At 44.1% G+C, this 19,825-nt stretch overlaps 1 protein-coding gene across 1 annotated transcript in view; it reads left to right on the plus strand.

Annotated features, from left to right (window-relative positions):
- SLC1A1 (solute carrier family 1 member 1) overlaps window positions 1–19,825 on the plus strand; it is a 79,674-nt gene that overhangs the window by 43,688 nt on the left and 16,161 nt on the right. The window contains exons 3-6 of the mRNA XM_077909084.1: window positions 13,723–13,815; window positions 15,447–15,561; window positions 16,759–16,801; window positions 18,193–18,291. Coding sequence (XP_077765210.1) covers window positions 13,723–13,815; window positions 15,447–15,561; window positions 16,759–16,801; window positions 18,193–18,291 — 350 coding nt within the window. The remainder of the gene's footprint in view (window positions 1–13,722; window positions 13,816–15,446; window positions 15,562–16,758; window positions 16,802–18,192; window positions 18,292–19,825) is intronic.

Consider the following 19,825-nt stretch of genomic DNA (forward strand, 5'->3'; position numbering starts at 1 on the left):
GGCACTTTCAGAGACAGGCAGTGTAGGCACTAACAGAATCCTTCCCATAACTTACATCCTGAGAGACACACTCGTATGATGTGCAGACTGTTTGGGCCCTATTAACGTTTGGATTTGTTTCTAAGCTGTATTTGTACCAAACCACCAGGGGAATAGCAGGGGAAATGGCTTCGGTACATGAGAACTGCGGCTCTGGAAAATCCTGGTCCACATTTCACCAGCCAGTGAGTTTAAATTCGGAGCACGTTTTCTTTAATACGCAAATGATGATGATGATTTGAGCCTCCTATGACCAGCACAGGAAAGGGAACAGCCCCTCCACAGCCACTCCCAGAGTTTCCCTGACCGTCTTTCCAAGATGGCACCTCAGCTGTAGGCAGGAAGAGGTCCTTAACTCTTGTACTCCAGCCTCTTTGCCCCCACCACCTGGGCCAGAAGTGCTCTGCCAAACACAGCTGCCCCCTTCCTGGTGTCTCCTGTGCCTTCCGCCACCCCTCTGATGCTGAAGAGCTCCCCCTTTGCTCCTCTATCCTAACATAGGAATGAGAACCTAATTCTTTATAGCATGGCCAAGACCAGGCTGTTCCTTGGGATAAAGCTTTATGAAAGATTGGAAAGTGAAATTAGGGGAAATACCAATAGTGACACCCAGCTGCTCCTCGATGAGGTCTTCTGAGAGTCCCAGGGTCTCTTAAGAGGGCTCCCCTTTTGCTTAGCTTCCAGCCTCTTCTTCCTCCTGAAGATATTCTAGGCCTTACCACATCCCAGACCCCACCACCTGACACTAGGTTTTTGAAAAGAAAAAATTTCACATCACACAGGTCTTCCTGTCCTGACCCAGGAGCAACCTCTTCCTGGGATGACCGCCATCAAGGAATATCCACTTGAGAGGCAACCCTCCTCACAGCCACAAAGGGATGGTTTACCTTGGGGGCCCCATCAGGAGACTCACACTAGAATAGGTACCATTAGCACCTGACAGATTAGGGCATTCCCACCCAACTTGCAGGATTTGGGAGTTTGGACTATGCTGAATCCATGCCAGTTCTTATGTGCACCGTCTCTCTTGGGAGCAAGACGCTTATTCCTACTCATTCGTGTGGCACTTCAATCTGGATTTCCTGCAGATGTCAGCTCCTCAAGAAGCCACATCAGTTTGCAGGGCAGTACATTCCAAATTCATACCAAACCAAAAAAAAAGACTTTGGTAGAAAAAGACCAAGCCATTGCGTCCCTGGGTCCTAGTACCGTTTTCACCTCCTGAGCAAGTCACGTACCAAACATAAGAGTTTGGTAGAAGGGCAGCTCAGATGGCTCAATGGTTTAGCACCGCCTTCAGCCCAGGGCATGATCCTGGGGTCCCAGGATTGAGTCCCGCATCGGGCTCCCTGCATGGAGCCTGCTTCTCCCTCTGCCTGTGTCTCTGCCTCTCTCTGTGTGTGTCTCTCATGAATGAATAAATAAAATCTTAAAAAAAAAAAAAAAAACAGACTTTGGTAGAAAACACTTGCATTCTGCTTATTGATGACCTTCCTATTTTGACAAGAGCACTGGTTGGATATTGGATTTACAGTTGTGGGGAGCTCCTTCAAGGATAAATGTCAGACTCTACCTTTCAATGATTTAAAAAACAAAGAAACAAACAAACTTGTTACAAAATTTAGATGGTTGTCACTCCAGCCTCTACATTAGGATTTCCAATTTTGGAGGGCTTGATCTCAGCTCTAAGGCCAGAGATTTTTCTACTACTTTTTAACCAAGAAAAAAAAAATTAAGTCTTACAGAGGCTTAGATATAAACAGTATTTATTAAACAACAGCCAGCTGTAGAATATGCCTGTAAGTTGGTTTTCTAACAAGCAAGGGGCTGGAGACATTTTTGTAAAGGACCAGATAGTGAATATTTTAGCTTTTCAAACCATGTGGTTTCCAACTTCCCAACTGGCTGTCACAGAAAAGCAGCCATAAACAATATGTAAGTGATGGGCATAGCTGTGTGTCAATAAAGCATTTATTTTTGATAACAGGAGGCCAGCCAGCAGCTGGTCCAGATGAAGAACAAGGCTAGAGTCAAACTCTCAAGATACAGTGTCATTGAGGTGGAATCCATGTGGCAAAATAAATCACAGGAAGCAATCACTACTCATATCAAGTAATGAGTGTAAATGCCTCCAAAGAGGCACAGAGGGAGGAGGGATGGAGGGTGGAACAGGATGAGTGAAGTCAGTCAAGGTATTTGGAGATGCCTGTTTTTCATTTTTTAAGTTTACCTATTTATTCTTGAATGACACAGAGAGAGAGGCAGAGACATAGGCAGAGGGAGAATGACCCAGGACCCTGGGATCATGACCTGAGCCAAAGGCAGATGCTCAACCACTAAGCCTGTTTTTTAAATTCAGGCTTTGCAGGTGATGACACGCTTGGATAGTGTGGTCTGGTGGTGTGGGCTCCATTGTTTTTTAAGCTGTGTATTCATTTACTCATAAGCAGCTGTGTACCTGTGTACCTTCCTCCAGTGGGAAGAACCATGCATGTGCCCACTTTTAACACGGTTCAGTTGAATTCAACATTTGTTAACCCAACTGTGTGAAAACAAAGAGAAAAGCACTTGTGAGAGGATGAGATGCCTGCCACTCACCTGTTCATGGATCGCAGGGAGCCGGTTGGATTCATGAATCCCCGTGTGGGCAAGAAGGTACAAGAGTGGAAGACTCATGTATCACTTCACTTGGTTATACCCCTTGCCATTAGGGAGCAAAGAGTGTTTAGTGTCAATGTCAGCTGGTGGGGGCAGGGGAGTATGCATGCTTTCTGGAAAGATTGATGCTTTTTTTGTACTTTAATCGCTAGAAAATTGTTATTTCAAGGTGGCCTATAAACGTCAAGCTCCATGCTGAGGAAAGCAGGGTTGTAGCCTAAAACCATATAGACAAAGGAGCTTCTTGCTTCCTTTGCAACATCTGTAACCACTGGGTTCTGCCTGAATTTAAGTGCCTTTTTTTCTTTTAACCTTCCCAAGCCTTGTTGGGGAAGTGAGAAAATAAGATGAATTAAGCAGCTTTGCACACATGAATTAAACATTTCCCTAAGGTCATCAGGAAATTTGCATGGAGTTAGAACACAGTTATGGAAGCCAGAGGACTTAATGCAATAATTCGACATCTACAATGCCTTTTCTCCAAAGAGGAAACTGGCACATAACGTGTAAGGAGTGGAACTCCTACAATGAAAATGCCACTTGCCACAGTAATCAAATGAAAAGTGGCAAGAGGTGCAACCAAGTCTCACTGAGATAGGAAGGCCCCGAGAATCAGCCATGAATAAGCTTTCTCTTCTGCCTATACTGTGACTACACTGGCTCACAGCTCTGTTCAACTAGAAGTTAACCTGATTTTTTTTCTTAAAAAAAAAAAAAAAAAAAGGAGGGATCCCTGGGTGGCTCAGTGGTTTAGCGCCTGCCTTTGGCCCAGGGTGCGATCCTGGAGTCCTGGGATCGAGTCCCGCGTCGGGCTTCTGGCATGGAGCCTGCTTCTCCCTCCTCCTGTGTCTCTGCCTCTCTCTCTCTCTCTCTCTCTCTCTCTCTATCATGAATAATAAATAAATAAATATTTAAAAAAAAAAAAAAGGAATGAAATGCCATGCAGAGACTCTAAGAAACTTCCTGTGTGTTAAATGCATGGACCTGGGATACAACTCACTCATTCATTCATTCATTCCATCTTCATTGTCGCAGGCTCTATGCTAGGCACATACAATATAGAGGTCCTGTCCCAGCAAAAAAAAAAAAAAAATGCGGTGATAAGTGCTTTGTAGGAATGAGGCTGGTAGAGGGGACGCTGGAGTGGAGTCTTGAAAGAAACCTAAGAATCAGATGAAGGAAGCAGGGACTCTAGGCAGAAGAAAACAGCAGATAACATGGCCTCTCAAGGACAGTGAGACTTTGAGCACAGTACTAGAAACACAGGGGAGAGGGGTGGGGACAGAAAGGCCAGCACGTGCCTTCATCAGGGACATGTCTAGGCATGGGGAGCAAGTCACAGCAGTGACTACCAGGTGGTCACCCTTCTCTGCAAAGGAACACCCTGAACGAGCTTCAGGTGGGAAAGGATTGTTAAAAAATTTAATGCCACATGTTAAGGTGGTAACGCAGACTTTATTCAGGACCATCACAATAGGTATGGGGACCGTTGTGATGGGATTTTGCAGTGGGGGAGAGAGATGGGGCTCAACTCTGAATACAGCTTCAGCAAGTGAGAACTGATAGCCAAGGAGCCAGGGGAGGGGAGTCAGTGGATGGAAAATCATAAGAGAAACCATGAGAGGGATTCTGGCTAAACCAACCTAGTAAGATTCTTGCTGAGGGCTGGCCAGGGTGGCTACACATCACCTGGGGGAAGGTGGAGGATGGGGAGCCTGATTAGGTATGCAGAGTGATCAGATACCAGGTTCTGATTAAACTGACTTAGCAGAGTTCTTACGAAAACTAGGTTTTGCAGGAAAATAAACAGATGGGCCTGGGAGAAGATCCAGGAGCCTGACAAAGTTGTAGTCAGGCAAAGAACCTTGTCAGTACCAGTCACAGAGAGGCAGGAGAGTCAAGTGGTTAAGTGTGCAGACCAAGGAGCCAGACTGCCTGGTTCAAATCCTGGCTCTGCCATTTGCTAGCTGTGAAACCTTGACAAGTTACTTAACTTGTCCTCAATTGTAAAATAGGAAAATAGTAGTACTGTGTCGTGGTACGCCTGATACTGTCAGAAGTTTCTAAAAAGTCCCTGCCTTGGCATTAGAAGCTACAGAGCCAGTATTAGAATTGAGCCCTACAGATGCAGGTACATGCAATGCATTCATTCCGGAAAGGAAAACATTAAAAAAGACTTACTCTTTGTAATAAACTGTGAAGTTCACCGGCATACAAGTGGCTTCTACCCAGAATCCTGAGCTACTGATTTTATAGAATAAGGAGAAGCAAAAAGCCCAATAATAATTAGGTTGTGGTTTAAAAAAAAAAAAAAAAAAAAGAAGTTTCACTGAGCTGTTAGCTGTCCTGATGTCAAAGCATTTGTATGGACTTTGAAGAGGATGGCTGAGTTCCTTAGATCCTCTGAGATGTGTTTAATGCTCTTACTGAACCATAAGCATCCTTCAGAAGCTCATGGGGTCTTCTAAAAAATTGGTCCCCACTACAAATACCACCAAGATCCATGGTAATAAAAAACAAAAAAAAAAAAAAAAAAAAAGTTGAAAACAGCTCCCTGAATGGCTGAGGACCAGAAGACTGGCCCACTGCTTCTTGACACATGTTTGAACTTCAAATGTGGACCTGCTGACAGAGGCTGCAAAGTGACCTTTAATTGGTTCTGCCCAAGGACCAGTGTATTTTGTTAACTTCACAGAAGAGTCTAAGGTGCTGATATAACCTATTTTCAGGGAGTCCTTTGTATAGATGCCTCTAAGAAAAGTAGATGTCATGGGCGAGGAGTGCACAGTGCATGCTCCCTTCTGCCTCTTTTCTTCCCCTGTCACATCCCAGGGGTATTAATCCAAGAAGCAGAGATGTTCTTGTGTCCTGGAAAACAAGGTGAGGTCATATCTAGCCTTATTTTCCCTGGGGAATGAACTTGTTCATTTAATCCTTGTAGCAACCCAATGAAGTAGTAAGGTGAGTGGGACACAGTCTCCATCCTCAGAGACAGTTCCAAGGCCTGTTCCAAGATCACACAGATCATAAGAGTAGGACCTGGGACTGGTGCAGTCTTGAGTTCTGTTCTGGAACATTCTGCTGTCCAGGCACCAGAAACTGAGGCCTCCCTCAGGTCTGGGGCAGCAACCATAAATAACTAGGTGTTCAACCATTCAACCAACACATGTTAATCAAGCTCCTTCTACATGCTGGGCACTAGCTATGCATTGCTGAACACGCAGACATCTGGGTCTCCTGCCCTCCATGCTGCTTGCTACAGTCTAGTGCAAAAGATGGAGATAAATAATGAGCCTATTAATACAACTTGTGAAACATGTATGAGCAGGGTGCCAGGTGAGGAAACAGAGGAGCCTGGTTTAGCCTGGTGACTCAGGGAAGGAGCCCCAAGAAAAGTCTTGAAAGTAGACAAGTGAAGAGTAGAGGGAAGGCAATGGGGCAGAGAGAGGAGTCCCTGCAAATTGGGAGGGAGCTGGGTCTGCTTCAGGTGAGGGCTGGGGGATGACCAGGCGGGAAGGTGGCACAGCCTGGGCTAAGAGGGCAGGCAGGCACCTTTCCATCAGGGTCTCCTCAGCCAGCATGAGGATTTTCTAGTTTATCATCCGTGCCATTGGAGGTCATACCAGGGTGTGAAATGGTCTGACGGATGCTCTTAAAGGATCTCTTTAGGGGCACCTGAGCGGCTTAGTGGTTGAGCATCTGCCTTTGGCTCAGGTCGTGATCCAGAGTCCTAGAATTGAATCCCGCACATCGGGCTCCCCACAGGGAGCCTGCTTCTCCCTCTGCCTGTGTCTCTGCCTCTCTTTGTGTGTCTCTCATGAATAAATAAACAAAACCTTAAAAAAAAAAAAAAAAGAAGAAGGATCTCTTTAGCACCTATCTGATGAAGGAATACAGAAGGATTCAGAGGGGATGAATGAGCTAATTAATATTTGCTGAATACCTTCCATTTGATCATTTCATTCAGTAATGAGGCTATTTACTGGTATAGTTAAGTTCTAGGCACTGTACTCGGTGTGTTACAGATACTGGTTCTAATCTTCACAGCAGCTGTGCGAGATTACTTGCTTTGCTCCTTACAATTACCCTGTAGGAGACAGAGGCATTGAAACTTTGTGTTTGTATAGATGGAGAAACTGAGTCTGAGAAGAGAAGCCTGGGATTTGAGTCCATGCTTGTTTTTCTCCATGACGGTGATAGAGGGACCATCTGGATAAGAGGGTTTTAACTCCTGTGCAACAATGAGTTTCTTGGATGTTGTGTCCATTCCCAGTCGTGACATACCATCAAATGTCAGACTGGAAAAAAAAAAAAAAAAAAACCTTCCAATAATGGAGTTAATTTTGACACCTTAATGACAAGGTGGAGAGAGACTTTCACAAAAACTTTGTTCTCCAGTGGGTGGTAGCTTAATCAGAGTTCTCGGAGGAGTCTTTTGCCCTCGGGTGTTTATTTTTAAAACATGCTATTGTTTAGCCCATGGCAACTACATCCTTTGTGGTGTTTTTATAGAAAGTTCTAATAGATTATTACTACTCTAGCCAGGAGCCAGCACCCCAGCTCATCAGAGCTTCTTCCCAAGGTAAAAAAGTAAGTGTGTGGTCTTAAAATAAAGACCAAGCAGGTGCCCCTAACTTCCAAGGGCAATCTTGGATGGTGTCCCTGTTTCTAGGCCACAGCCCAGCCTCCAGACTGTCCCTGGTTTTGAAGGATAATTGTGGGCTCACTGGGAAACTGGACTTGTTAAGAAAACAAAAACTCAGTGACACCTGTCAAAGGTGGTAGGACAGACTATTCCGGACCATCGTGATAGGCGTGGGGGCCACTGCAGTGGGATTTGCCAGTCGGGGGGAGAGAGGTGGGGCTCAACTCTGAAAACAGCATCGTACATGGGATTTGATCTTCAAGGAGCAGGGTGGAGGTCAGTGGGTGGAGAGTCACTAAAACAGAACATCAGGGGTACTGGGGGATTCGGACCAAACTGAACCCACAGGATTCTTTCTGGAGGCAGGCCAGGGTAGCCAGACATCACCTGGGGGGATGCTGGAGGACAAGGAGACTGACCAGATATCGAGGGTGGGGGTTCTGGTCAAACTAGCCTAGCAGAGTTCTTGGTAAACCTGGATTTTGCAGGAAGTACATAGACAGGCCCAGGAGAAGGTTCAGGAGCCTGTGGTCAAGCAAACACTCTTTGTCAGAATCCTGCTCATCTTTTTCTGCCCAGTTCACATGCTGTCTGTCTGCCATATCATCTCAGCCTGGTGGCACCCCTGGCACCTCCGAAACCCCCAGTACCCATCCTCTGCTCCAGGGCTTTGCAAAGCATCTGGTTTTTTAGATGGATGGGAGAGATCTAGTTTTTTTAAATTTCCAGTCTGTCACAGATCAGTCATCTTTGTAAACTATAGTAAAAATGAATTACAAGGTAAGGATGTAAAAAAACAAAGACCTACAAAATGTTAGCCCTACTTTTTGTGGTTATATTGAACAAATGGAAAATCACTGTCCAATTGCTATAAATGTTTTTTTTTTTTAAGATTTTATTTATTCATGAGAGACAGAGAGAGAGGCAGAGACATAGGAAGAGGGAGAAGCCGGCTCCCTGTGGTGAGCCTGATGAGAGACTGGATCCCAGGACCCCAAGATCATGACCTGAGCCACCCAGGTGCCCCCCATAAATGGTTTTAAGCCCCTTTCTCTGGTTTCTGTACAGACCCTGTCACCCCTGCCTTATGATGGGTTAGTGTGCATTCCCCTCTCATCTGTCAATGTTCAATGAGAAGAAATGAGCTTCAAGTGATGCATGAGGCATTCAGACAAAAGTTTAGGAAGTTCCCTGACAATGAAGATCATTAACATTCCGTGTCCCACAGTCTCTTAAAAAAGTTCATGTACCTTGGATGACTCTAAGATCTATAGTTCAGCAATTTTATTTTTCTGTTAGTTGCTTTTTCTGACTTTTCTTAAGATGGAAAATGTTTGTAGATGCCCACAATTGAAGGAAATTATAAATAAACTGATTTCGAGGATCAAAAAAAAAAAAAAGGGAGGAACCCAGAGGAAATGGGTTCTGGGAGTGGATCACAAAGAGAGTGACCAGGCTTCAGCAGGCATGAGGCATGGCCTGAAAGCAGAGGATCCAGGTAGCTATGGAGAGTAAGACCCCAGGATAAAGCACAGTGATGCCCCACCTTTTGGAATGAAGGTGAGCGTGCTGTTTGACCATGCCCCCCAGTAAGTGATGGAGGCCATATTCTTAACCATTATGTCCTGCTGACTCTATCCATGTGCTACCAAATCTAGACCAGCGCTGCCTCATCGAACTTCTGGTGCTGGTAGACATGTTGTCTTTTTGTGCTGCCCGTTGTAGTAGCCACGAGCTACATGTAACTAAGGAAGTGATGGAGAGGTGCTGTCTCCAGAGTCCAGCATCTGGATTAAGGTACCATTTGCATGACATCCACTGAGCCAGACCACACATTCTCAACAGGAGCAGTATTACCCCCCAAGGCAGCAAATCCCGGCTATTTGGGGTGAAGGAGGAGAAATGTACTCTTTTTAGGTAAAAAAATACCTGTGTACGTCTAGTACATAAAATTTATTTAAAAGGCTAGGAGAGGGTCAGGGAGAGCAAAGAATGATGAAAAAAAGGTAGGTAGAGAAACATTAAAATGCTAAATATGTTCTCACATCATGTATGAAAAGCATTATTGTTGGTCACTCTGGGGACTGAACCAAACTGCCCTGTGCAGGTGGTTTCTCAGGAGACTACCTGCTAAGTTCCTAATCACTGACACATGAGTGGATCTTTGAAATGGGCTCACATTGTAAGGAGGGGATTACCTATTTTTTTAAATGCAGCTTTTTCTGTCACAGGGAAAGCATCAAGTACAAAATTCATAAAGCACCTTATTTCATGCCCTGGGGACACAGAGAAGAATAAGCCTCAGGCTTTAGGGTCAGTGCAGTGATGGAAATGCATCCTAGGAGATGATGGTTCTTCCTTGTGTCTCCCCTGGCCCCAAGCCGGCAAGGTAAAGAGGTTGTACTGACTTTAGTAACTAACTTTGGAGTTAAGCTTAAGTTTGTTCGTTCAAAATTACTCAGCACCTGCTAAATGCTGGATCCCCTGGTAAGGTCTAAAGAGTGTGCTGTCCAGCATGGCAGCCATTATCCACGTGTGCAATCAATCACAGTTAAGCAAGATGAAAATTCCTTAGTCACACTGGCCACATTTCAAGTGCTCATTAGCTACACATAGCTCGTAGCTACTACATCAGGCAATACAAACAGAGCATTTCCACCATCGCAGAAGTTCTCTGAGGCAGTGCTGGTCTAGAATTTGGTAGCTTATGGATAGAGCCAGCAGGACATATAGTGGTTAACAATTTGGCCTTTGGAGACACCTGGGTGGCTCAGCAGTTGAGCATCTGCCTTTGGCTCAGGTCATGATCCTGGGGTCCTGTCCCACATCGGGCTCCCCATGGGGAGCCAGCTTCTCCCTCTGCCTGTGTCTCTGCCTCTCTGTGTGTCTCTCATGAATAAATAAATAAAAATCTCAAAAAAAGAAAAAGAATTTGGTCTTTGGGGTCGAATCTGGGTTGGGATCCCAGCTTCACCATTGAGCATGGAAGAAGGTGACACACATAACCTGCAGTCATTGCCCACTACCCAGTGTTTATTGTCATCATTGTTTTTATTATAATTACCATCAACATTATTGCTATTTTTGGCAGATGGGTTGTGTAGGGCATCCAGACAGGCATTTTATCTTCAAGTTAAATTCAGTAATGTTCCTGTTATCTATGGAGGCTCTGTCCTCAGCAGCACATTATAATCTGAGACCTGGACTTGGGGGCCAGCTCTGCCCCCCAATCAGTGATGACTAGAGAGGTAGAAGGGTAACTCTAGAGGTAAAGTGTAGAGAAGGACGATCATTGGTTCGAACACATTCCTGATCTATCCAGGAGAATTGTAGGACTAAAGTAGTTTTGAGAAACGGGAAATAAAGCCTTTCCCAAAAGTAATTGCAAGACAATTGCTGTACTCCAGCAGAGAGGAGCTGGCTGGCTGCTTTGGGGGATGCATTTGCTTAAGATGTTTCCACCAAGAATCTCATTATTATGAAGCCTTTTATTGCCAGCTGGGTCCTGCAATAGAAGCAGAGGCATCAGCCCATGGCCAAATCATTAAGACAAATTAAGACATATTAACATATGCTGGAAACAATTACCTACATATATTTAATTTGTTTCACTGCTGGAAGAAAACCCCGAGAGGGCACAAAACACATACCCGAGAACAGGTCTCCAGCTACCCTGGAAGCCTGTCACTTGCCAGCACCTTCGGGGCTGTTAGCCACTGAAATTAGACATCTACCCAAGGACACTATGTCTGAAAATATACATCCTCTCTTGGACCAGGATTACATGTGCTGATACAGGTTACCTGGAGTTTTGTTGAATTGGAAATTTTTTTTAATCACTCATTTTGAGTGAAATAAATAATTATTTGGATTGTTCATGAAATCATGCCAGAGCTCTAAAATAGGATATTAGACCACATTTTATATTCATATGTAGTTAGCAAACATACATATTTGCATTGTTTGCTCTTGTAAGATTTTACTTATTTATTAGAGAAAGAGCATGAACAGGGGGGAGTGGCAGGCAGAGGGAGGGGGAGAAGCAGATCCCTGCTGAGCGGGGAGCCCAGTGCAGGGCTGGATCCCAGGACCCCAGGATCATGACCTGAGTTGCAGACAGATGCTTCACCAACTGAGCCACCCCGGTGCCCCTCTTCATTTAAGAGACAAAAGCTAAATAGGAGATTCTGAGTTGGGGCCTTCATTGTCTCTTGATGTTTTGTTGTTGCTATTGTTGTTTCTTGCAGAGTTGTTATTTTTAATTGTCTTACCATGAGAAGAAAGTCTTCTCAACCACAGCAAAGTGCATTTTTCCCAGAGAGAGATAATGGAATCTGTCATCAGGGTTATTCTAGGATGTGTCTGTTGCAATATGCCCATCATATGGTAATGGCACAGTCTTGTCCCGAGCCTTGGCGAATGGGATCTTACAGCATCGTGGGGTGGTCGCTAAAGAGGCCAGAACCCCTTCTGTCAAAATATTAGCTTCCAGAGGAACAATCAACAGCTGGGATGAATGACATGTTTACAGTGAGAGATGATTTGTTCTGTCATCATGATGATGATAGCTTGCTTACAGATTTCTCTGATTTACGGAGTATGTACAATGATACGTGAGAAGCATAATCCCCCAGTCACTTTTTTAAAAAAAGGATAGATCTTTTATGGTGTCAGGAATGAACACACAAGCTACCTGTGTATGCCAGTAGCCTACAGGTTTACTACCTCTCCTTGGGGCTGCCTCATGCCAGCCTCTTCATTTTTCCTGCCGCCTGGTACTTCAGGCTTTGCCAGTGGTTATGGGACAGCTCACGTGTGCTGAAGTTTCAAGTAATTTTCTGTGATGATAATTTGACTCAATATGTGGTTCTCATTTGGAAAACGGGCAGGGTACAGTCTGAAACCTTCAAATGTCAGTTAGCTAAAAGGTGGTTTGGTTGCTTCTCCACTTTCCCTGTCTTCCAACACAGAAGCTATCCAGGTAGCCGCATCATTTGGCTCCCTTTATAGAAGCATCTTTACTGGAGGCCAAGGATTTCTAGCAAGAAGGGATGTGTGCCTCCCACCTCCATAATTATCCTTGGCATTCTGGATAGCCCTTCCATTTTTCAGGTGATGTTCAGTCATGTTAGAGACCACCATAGACCTTTTGAGACTACTGCTAACAGTGTGGTTGTAAGTCTTTTAAATTGGAAATCTTTATTTATATCATACCGCTTGAAAATGGATATTTTGTCTCACAGAGCCATACACGATAAGGTTGTTAAGGTAGAAGCAATTTGAAAATCATGGAAAGAAGAAGAAAATGTGCCAGCCAGGATAAATAATGAAATTACTGTGATTTATTATTAAAGTTGGCTCTGAGTATCTCCAAAGCTCTGGCAATAAGTGGATGATTAAATGCATTATGGTATGGTCCCATGACAAGATCATGCAGCCATTAAAATTACCCTTGGGAGGGGAATTTGTAACAAGAAAATTCTTATGATACAGTATGAGGAAGAGAGGATTAAAAACTATGGAATTATCTCAACTATGTTTATGAAAAAAATCAAGAAAAAATATTGACAGAAGATTCTCCAGCATATCAATGACAGTTGATGAGATGGAGTGATTTTCATTTTCCTGTTTTCAAATTGTTACAACGAACATATATTAACTTTCATAATCACACACAAAAGTTATCTTTTTGGTTGACTCTGAGCTTCCTGACAGAAGAGGCAAAAGGGAGACAAGGGTGAGTTTTACAATGTTCATTATTTGAGGAAAGAATGGTCTCCATGCTTCAAGATAAACTTTCTGGGTATTGAATTCCAGAAGGGTTTTTCTGGATACTGACTTGAAGGCTGTGGGGGGATGTGACATACAAATTTTAACGAAGTTCTTAGAGCAGATGCGGGAGGGGAGCTGCTCCTGTCTCATAATCAGCCCCAAGAGCACTGGCTGGCAGTGGGGTGAGCGGGGAGGGAGATTACCTCTTGCCTCTCTTCTGACTGCATTCTTTGTTGGCAATTTTGAAGACCTTCCTTTGCCCGTTGCATCTTATCCAGAGGAAATGTGTGAGGCCCAGCAGGTGCAGAGGACAGCACTTAGCACTTTATTTCACATCTTGAAGATTGAATGACCTCCAGTCCTAGAAATCGCTTCTTTTAAAAATTAATGTGACTTGGGATGACTGGGTGGCTCAGTGGTTGAGGATCTGCCTTTGGCTCAGGTCATGATCCTAAGGTCCTGGGATCGAGTCCCACATTGGGCTCCCCGCAGGGAGCCTGCTTCTCCCTCTGCCTGTGTCTCTGCCTCTCTCTCTATGTCTCTCATGAATAAATAAAACCTTTTAAAAAAATTAATGTAACTTGACATCTCCCCCTCCCTTCTTGCAGGTGTTGCTGCACTGGATTCCAGTGTATCCGGGAAGATTGGTCTACGTGCTGTCATATATTATTTCTGTACCACTGTCATTGCTGTAGTTCTAGGTAAGATCTATTTCTGATTCCTTATTCCTCTGTATAATGGTGAATTTTTCTTTCAAAGTAGTTGGACTTTTTTAAATGCACTTTTTTTTCCATTCAAAAAGTAGTTTTGTCAAACTAACGTGAAGCTTTTGGGCTTAAAGTCTACAAGGCACCTTTTACATGAAGAAAATATAATACTGACTGAAGTTCAGCTGTGGCACTGCTGATGAATGTCCCTAGTAAAGGCACAGAAAGAGGTTGCCAGTTCTGTGCTTTATCAGGCTCACTGAGTAGAAGGAAGTGAAGTCAAGAGCTTATATAATCTGTAAACTGAATAATTAGTCTGTAATAGTGGAGTTGAGTCTAATTGTGAAATATTTCCAAAAAGATAGCATTTCGGTGCATTTCAAATTCCACATGGTACTGAGAGCTCACAGCACTTGCCAAATATAAATTCCACTTGAAAAGGGGAGAAAGTTCTAATAAAGGAATGTAGCTGCTCTTGTATGTTTGGCATTCTTTTGTGAAGAAAGTGTGGTCCGTCCTTTGTGACCTAACATTTTAAAAAGGATGCCCCGAGTGGGCAGAGAGGCTGGGAAGAATCAGCCAGCGTGATCCTGCTGCTTCTGCTTTAATGGATTGTTAGGATGTGGTGAGGTTGGAGTGGTGTTAGGCACCAGGTGTTAGGGCACCTGGGAGGGCCTGAACCCTGTCTTAAACCAAAGCCCCATCTCCCCATGAGGTTCCTGAGGGGAGGGAGGCATGAAAGAAAAAGCCAGTGTGTGTCTCTCCTGCAAGCCTGAGAGGGAAGAGGGGACCACACCCACCATGGTCCTTGTATCACCCCCTGACTCATCTCACTGGCAAAACTGACCTGCTCAGCATCTGGACATCCTGCCCCTGTGGACTGGCATTCCCCTTCCAGTCAAGGAGTCTCTTATGCCTTGATCTCCAGCCTCCCACCTCTGCTTGGACACCCCGAAGGACAGGAACCCATGGTTCCAAGTTCCAAAATGGCACTCGCAGATACTCCCCCTTGAGACGGTTCATCACAGCAGGAATACAAGAGCCATCTCTCCCTCTAAAGTCTATTTGTTCTCATTCCATCCCCTGAGTGTCACAGGGAATACTACTTTTCTTAAACCTAGCCCTTTTTTGGATTATATAATAGCTTTCCAGATATTTGAAGGCTTCTGGTATGGAAGGAAGGTAGGGCTTGTTTTGGAAACACCTCAGGAAAATAACCAGCATCTGTGGGTAAGAGTTACATAAAGATATTGAATGAGTGCCCTGAGTTGGAAAAGGAATCACCCTCATGCCAACCCCTGCCTAGGCTGATCTCATAAGCTAAGGAAAAGAAAATAGAAAATTCTCATTAGCACATCTCTCCAGAAGCAATTCTGGAATGCAACTTAGTTAAAAAAAAAAAAAAAGAAAGAAAAATGGGAAAAGTTCCTTCTGGTTCATTTAAATGGAAAAATAATTAAGGCCACTGCTGAGGTCCCAGCTGAGGCTCAGCATTTTGGCTGGATCTCGGAGTCCTCATTCCAGTATTGCTTGGTACCACCATGTCTACTGGTTCTAAGGATGCTCTGGGGGGGTGGGTGTTCTGGAAGGTTCCTAATGCTCTGTGGTACTCTCCTTGGCTGCAGGCATCGTGCTGGTGGTGAGCATCAAGCCTGGTGTGTCCCAGAAAGTGGATGAAATTGACAGGACAGGCAGCAGCCCCGAAGTCAGTACAGTGGATGCCATGTTAGATCTGATCAGGTGAGTGGCCAGCGGGGCAGCTCCATAGGCATGCCACCTGCAATACTGTGATCGCATGGGATCCATGCTTGCTCTGCTGTCACTATCTTGAAACTTCTAATAGTTTTTTAATCATTGTGTGTTTTCAATTAGCCCCGTACCCTGAAATCACATGGCCAGGCCTGCTTGCCAGACCGTGGTGCCAAGAGGGGATGGGAAGGAACAGGCTCCTCTGTCTGGATTTTGAATGGACAGAAATGCAGAAAGTATACTTACTGCATTGAGATACTAGGCTGGGTTGGGGGTCAGTTCTGAAGCACACTTGAAGAAATACATTTTTTTTATTGTACAGGAGAAACCCTCTTATTGGAAGCAATCAGGGCTAAAAATCAGTTAATTTTAAGATAGAGAATTGTAAAAAAAAAAAAAAATGACAGACATGCATTATATTACCTTGACATTTAAAATTTAAATGCATTTTTTTTTTTTTGCCAGTTTCTGACATAGGGCCAAGGTCTTTCCTTCCAGGGTGTCAGTCGATTATAATTTCATAGCATTTCTCTTGCACCTGCTACCCTTACAAAGGCATCTTGTATAGTTTCCAGGTTCCATTTCCTTGAAGTAGAACAACAGAACCCTTAGACCTGCAAAGAAAGCTGAATGCCAGTTTTTCTTCCCATTTAGGGGCCCTCTGAACCTGATTTAACCACAGAAATTTTAGTCACCTGTCTTGGTTGAGTTTCTAGGCATTGCATTTAGTGTTTATAAAAAAACACGCCTTCTGTTTCATACTCCTGTTTCATTGATTCACATAATTTTTAATTCAATAATTATGCTTATATTCATAATTGGCATAAAGAAATTGGGAACCTATGCAGTGGGCTCTCAGTAGGCCTGTGTTCTCATCGGTGAAAACAGAAGCATACAGGGTATTAAGGAGGTGCCTTGACTGTGAGTGTCCACCTGCCAAGGACAGCAAGCGTTTCAGTTCCTCAGTGAATCGGCTAAGCCATGGCTGTTTAAGAGAGCTTTCTAGACTTGGCTGAAGCTCGGCAGGGGAAAAACATCTTAATCCAAGGAAGTATTTGCAAAGGAGAGGCCAGAGGAGAAACCAGAGTACTGGTTCTATGTTCTACTCATGTTCACCAAGGTATTGAGTGTGACCAAAAAGAAAAAGAATTTGCCTTAACGTGACACTGCTTTTCATGTCTCCAACAGGAATATGTTCCCTGAGAATCTTGTCCAAGCCTGTTTTCAGCAGGTAAGAATAAGACTTTTTGCCTTCAGGCTGCTCCCTTCTTTGCTTTACCAATTAAGATTTTTTATGTCCTGCTATGACCCAAGAACTGGCATGAGCCCATCCGAACTGGCAGGAAAGGTACCTCTGAATGTGTCTGCAGAGCAATCTCAGGTGACTTCTCTGCTTCATGTCTCTGGGTCTTTTGGGCCCTGGAGAAGTCCCCCATTAGATATGATGCTGGCTCCCTTTCCTTGTTTTTGGAGGACCACATGGTATTTGTGAAGAAGCTTAGACTGTCTGCAGAAGCAGCACCCTGCAGGAATAACCCCATCTCCTCCTTCCTTCCTCGCTCATGTTGGGACAGCAATATCTAACCCACATGAGGGCTTAGCGGTCCTGGGGTTCAGTCTTTTTATCTTACATTCTGAAAATTAACTGACCAGTTTCCTTAATCCTTGTGTGTGCCCATTCCTGGCATGCCACCCACCCACCCCCGGCCATGTAACAAAGCCATGATTTTTCCTCTAGGAAAGCTTCATGGTCTCGTCACTCCACTTCCTTGCTGCCCTTCTCTCTTGTTTATATGTGCACTTGAAGACAGCTGAGTCTATCACAAACTGCTGAATTCATTTACATAAATTGTGTGAACAGAGACCTCTGTGTGTACCAACAGAGATGCCATGAAGTTGCTCCCTGCCAAACTCCAGGAGGCACACAACTGCTTCTATTTCAAGGATGCCTTCACGGTTCTGCCACAGTGGTCATTTGTCAGGTTCTCGAGGTTGGCAGAGCCTCTGAGGGGTGATATTTTTGCCTGCTGTAATGGTATACTAGCTTTTTCTTAAAGCTCTCTGCTGAAGCTGGACAGAACCAAACAAAGGTGAAGGAAGGGAATTCAACAGAAATCTTACTCATGGCCCCGCCCTAAAGGGACTGTTGACTTTGGAACAGCTGTGTAGTTCTTGATGTTTCCGAAAATCATGGTGACTACCTTTATCAAAGTGATGAGGTGTTTCTCTCAGAGTAAAATTAACAAATGACTAGACAGATAGAAACACAACGATTGACAGGATCCTGCACAGTCTCTTAAAGCATCTCCAAATAAAACCTGTTCTTTCTTTCCCATTATCACTCTGTTAATTTGTACCTTATTATGAAAGAAAACATTCTGACATCATTGAATGGCAGCTGTGGGAATCAGGGTTTAGACTTCTCGGCCCCACTTTTGCCTCTAAAGTCTCTTGGGAGGTACTATGAAAACCCAGAGCCAAGAGAAGGCGACAGAAGCAGAAGCTTTCAGTGGTGCTCCTTTAGCTGAAGTAACATATCCCTGTGGTATAGGCTCTGAGGCTGGAAAAACTCTTATTTTGTTGATTTCTCTGGTCTTTTTTTTTTTTTCCTCCAACATGCAGTATAAAACCAAGCGTGAAGAAGTAAGTTCTCCCAGTGAGCCAGGGATGAACATGACGGAAGCATCTGTCACCGCTATCATGACTACTGCCATTTCCAAGGTACCTTGTCACCTGCGCCCCTTCCCCAGTAGGCAGGGGCAGAGTTGTGAGCAAGCAGGAGATGGAAATACAGTCACTACTTGCTAAAATGTATTTGTAACCCCAAAGTCAACACGATGCTCTCATATCACTCTCAGACACACAGGGAGTGGTGAGAAATTTAAGTCACCCAGGACACACACTCCCAGCTGAGGATGAACAGGGCCGAGCTCTGCTTTTTCTTTTCTTTTCTTTTTCTTTTTTCTTTTTTCTTTTTTCTTTTTTCTTTTTTCTTTTTTTAAGTAGGCTCCATGCCCAACATAGGGCTTGAACTCATGATCCTGAGATCAAGAGTTGCATGCTCTACTGACAGAGCCAGCCAGGTACCCCAGGCTCTGCCTTCTTGCTTCAGCTCTCTTGTTACAAACAAGTGTCCTTTTAGTGGTGTGTTTATGCCACATTTTTCATATTTTTGTGTTTTTTCGTGATAATTTCACTGTTTAAAATGTCACCCAGGCACAGTGCTACAGTGCTGACTTCTATTCTCAGGGCAGGAAGGCTGTGATGTGCCAGATGGAAAATACATGTGCATTAGATCAAGCTTCATTCAGGCCTAAGTGTTGGTTGGGAGTTCATTGTTCATCATTCAACAATATATATTAAATATTTATGTGTTTTTGAACAGAAACACACATAAAGCAAGTTATATACCAACTATTTGATGAAAATGTTGCAAACATTAGTTCCCAGGAACCTGATCTTATAGTTCCCCTGAGAACAAGGATTCAAGATTTGCTAACTCAGTGTTAGTGGGTGACCACTTTGTAGAACTTGACTCCCACGCATTCTGAGAAGGAACTGAACCACACAGAGAAAAGAATGAGTCCTGTTATCTCTATTATCTCTGTCACTCCTTGAGTTGAGTTGGGAACTACTTTAGATTTGCATGACCATGGAAATATGGAGATGCAGGGCCACATTCCTTATCGGAAACTCTCTTCCCAGATGTGATTCAGAGTCCAGAGTTTTTTACTCTCTATGGGCCACATGGTATAGGCACTGTATGTTACGCAAACACACTTAAGGGGAATTGGCAACAACTCTCTATGATCAAGGACAGCGACAGTCCTGCGGCAAACTTGTGGATATCCTGCCAGATGAAAGAAATAAACCCTAAGTAGCCTGGTCTCAGTTCAGAATAGGTCCTGCCACCAAGAATTTGCTGTATACCCATCAGTAAAATCCATGGGTTTTGAGAGGTATTGGAATTTCAGCATTAGAGGTTAGAACGTATGGGCCTGACATAGTACCTCTTATAGTCCTATAGTAGATTTATGCTGAACATTCTCTGCCTCCAAATAGAAAGAGAAGATTTAAGGAAAAAATAATAATAAATGTTTGGGAGACTTAGAAATTCAAATGAGATAGACCACGGTTTGCTCCTGCTTTCTACTGCAGAAAGTCCTAAGTCCTCAAGCTGGCTCAGGACCCTCTGCCACTGGGCTCTTCCCTGGTTTCCCAGGTCCCCTCCCAGTGGCCCTCTCCATCCCATCCA

The sequence above is a fragment of the Canis aureus genome, chromosome 1, assembly GCF_053574225.1.
Source record: "Canis aureus isolate CA01 chromosome 1, VMU_Caureus_v.1.0, whole genome shotgun sequence".
Lineage (NCBI taxonomy): Eukaryota > Metazoa > Chordata > Mammalia > Carnivora > Canidae > Canis > Canis aureus.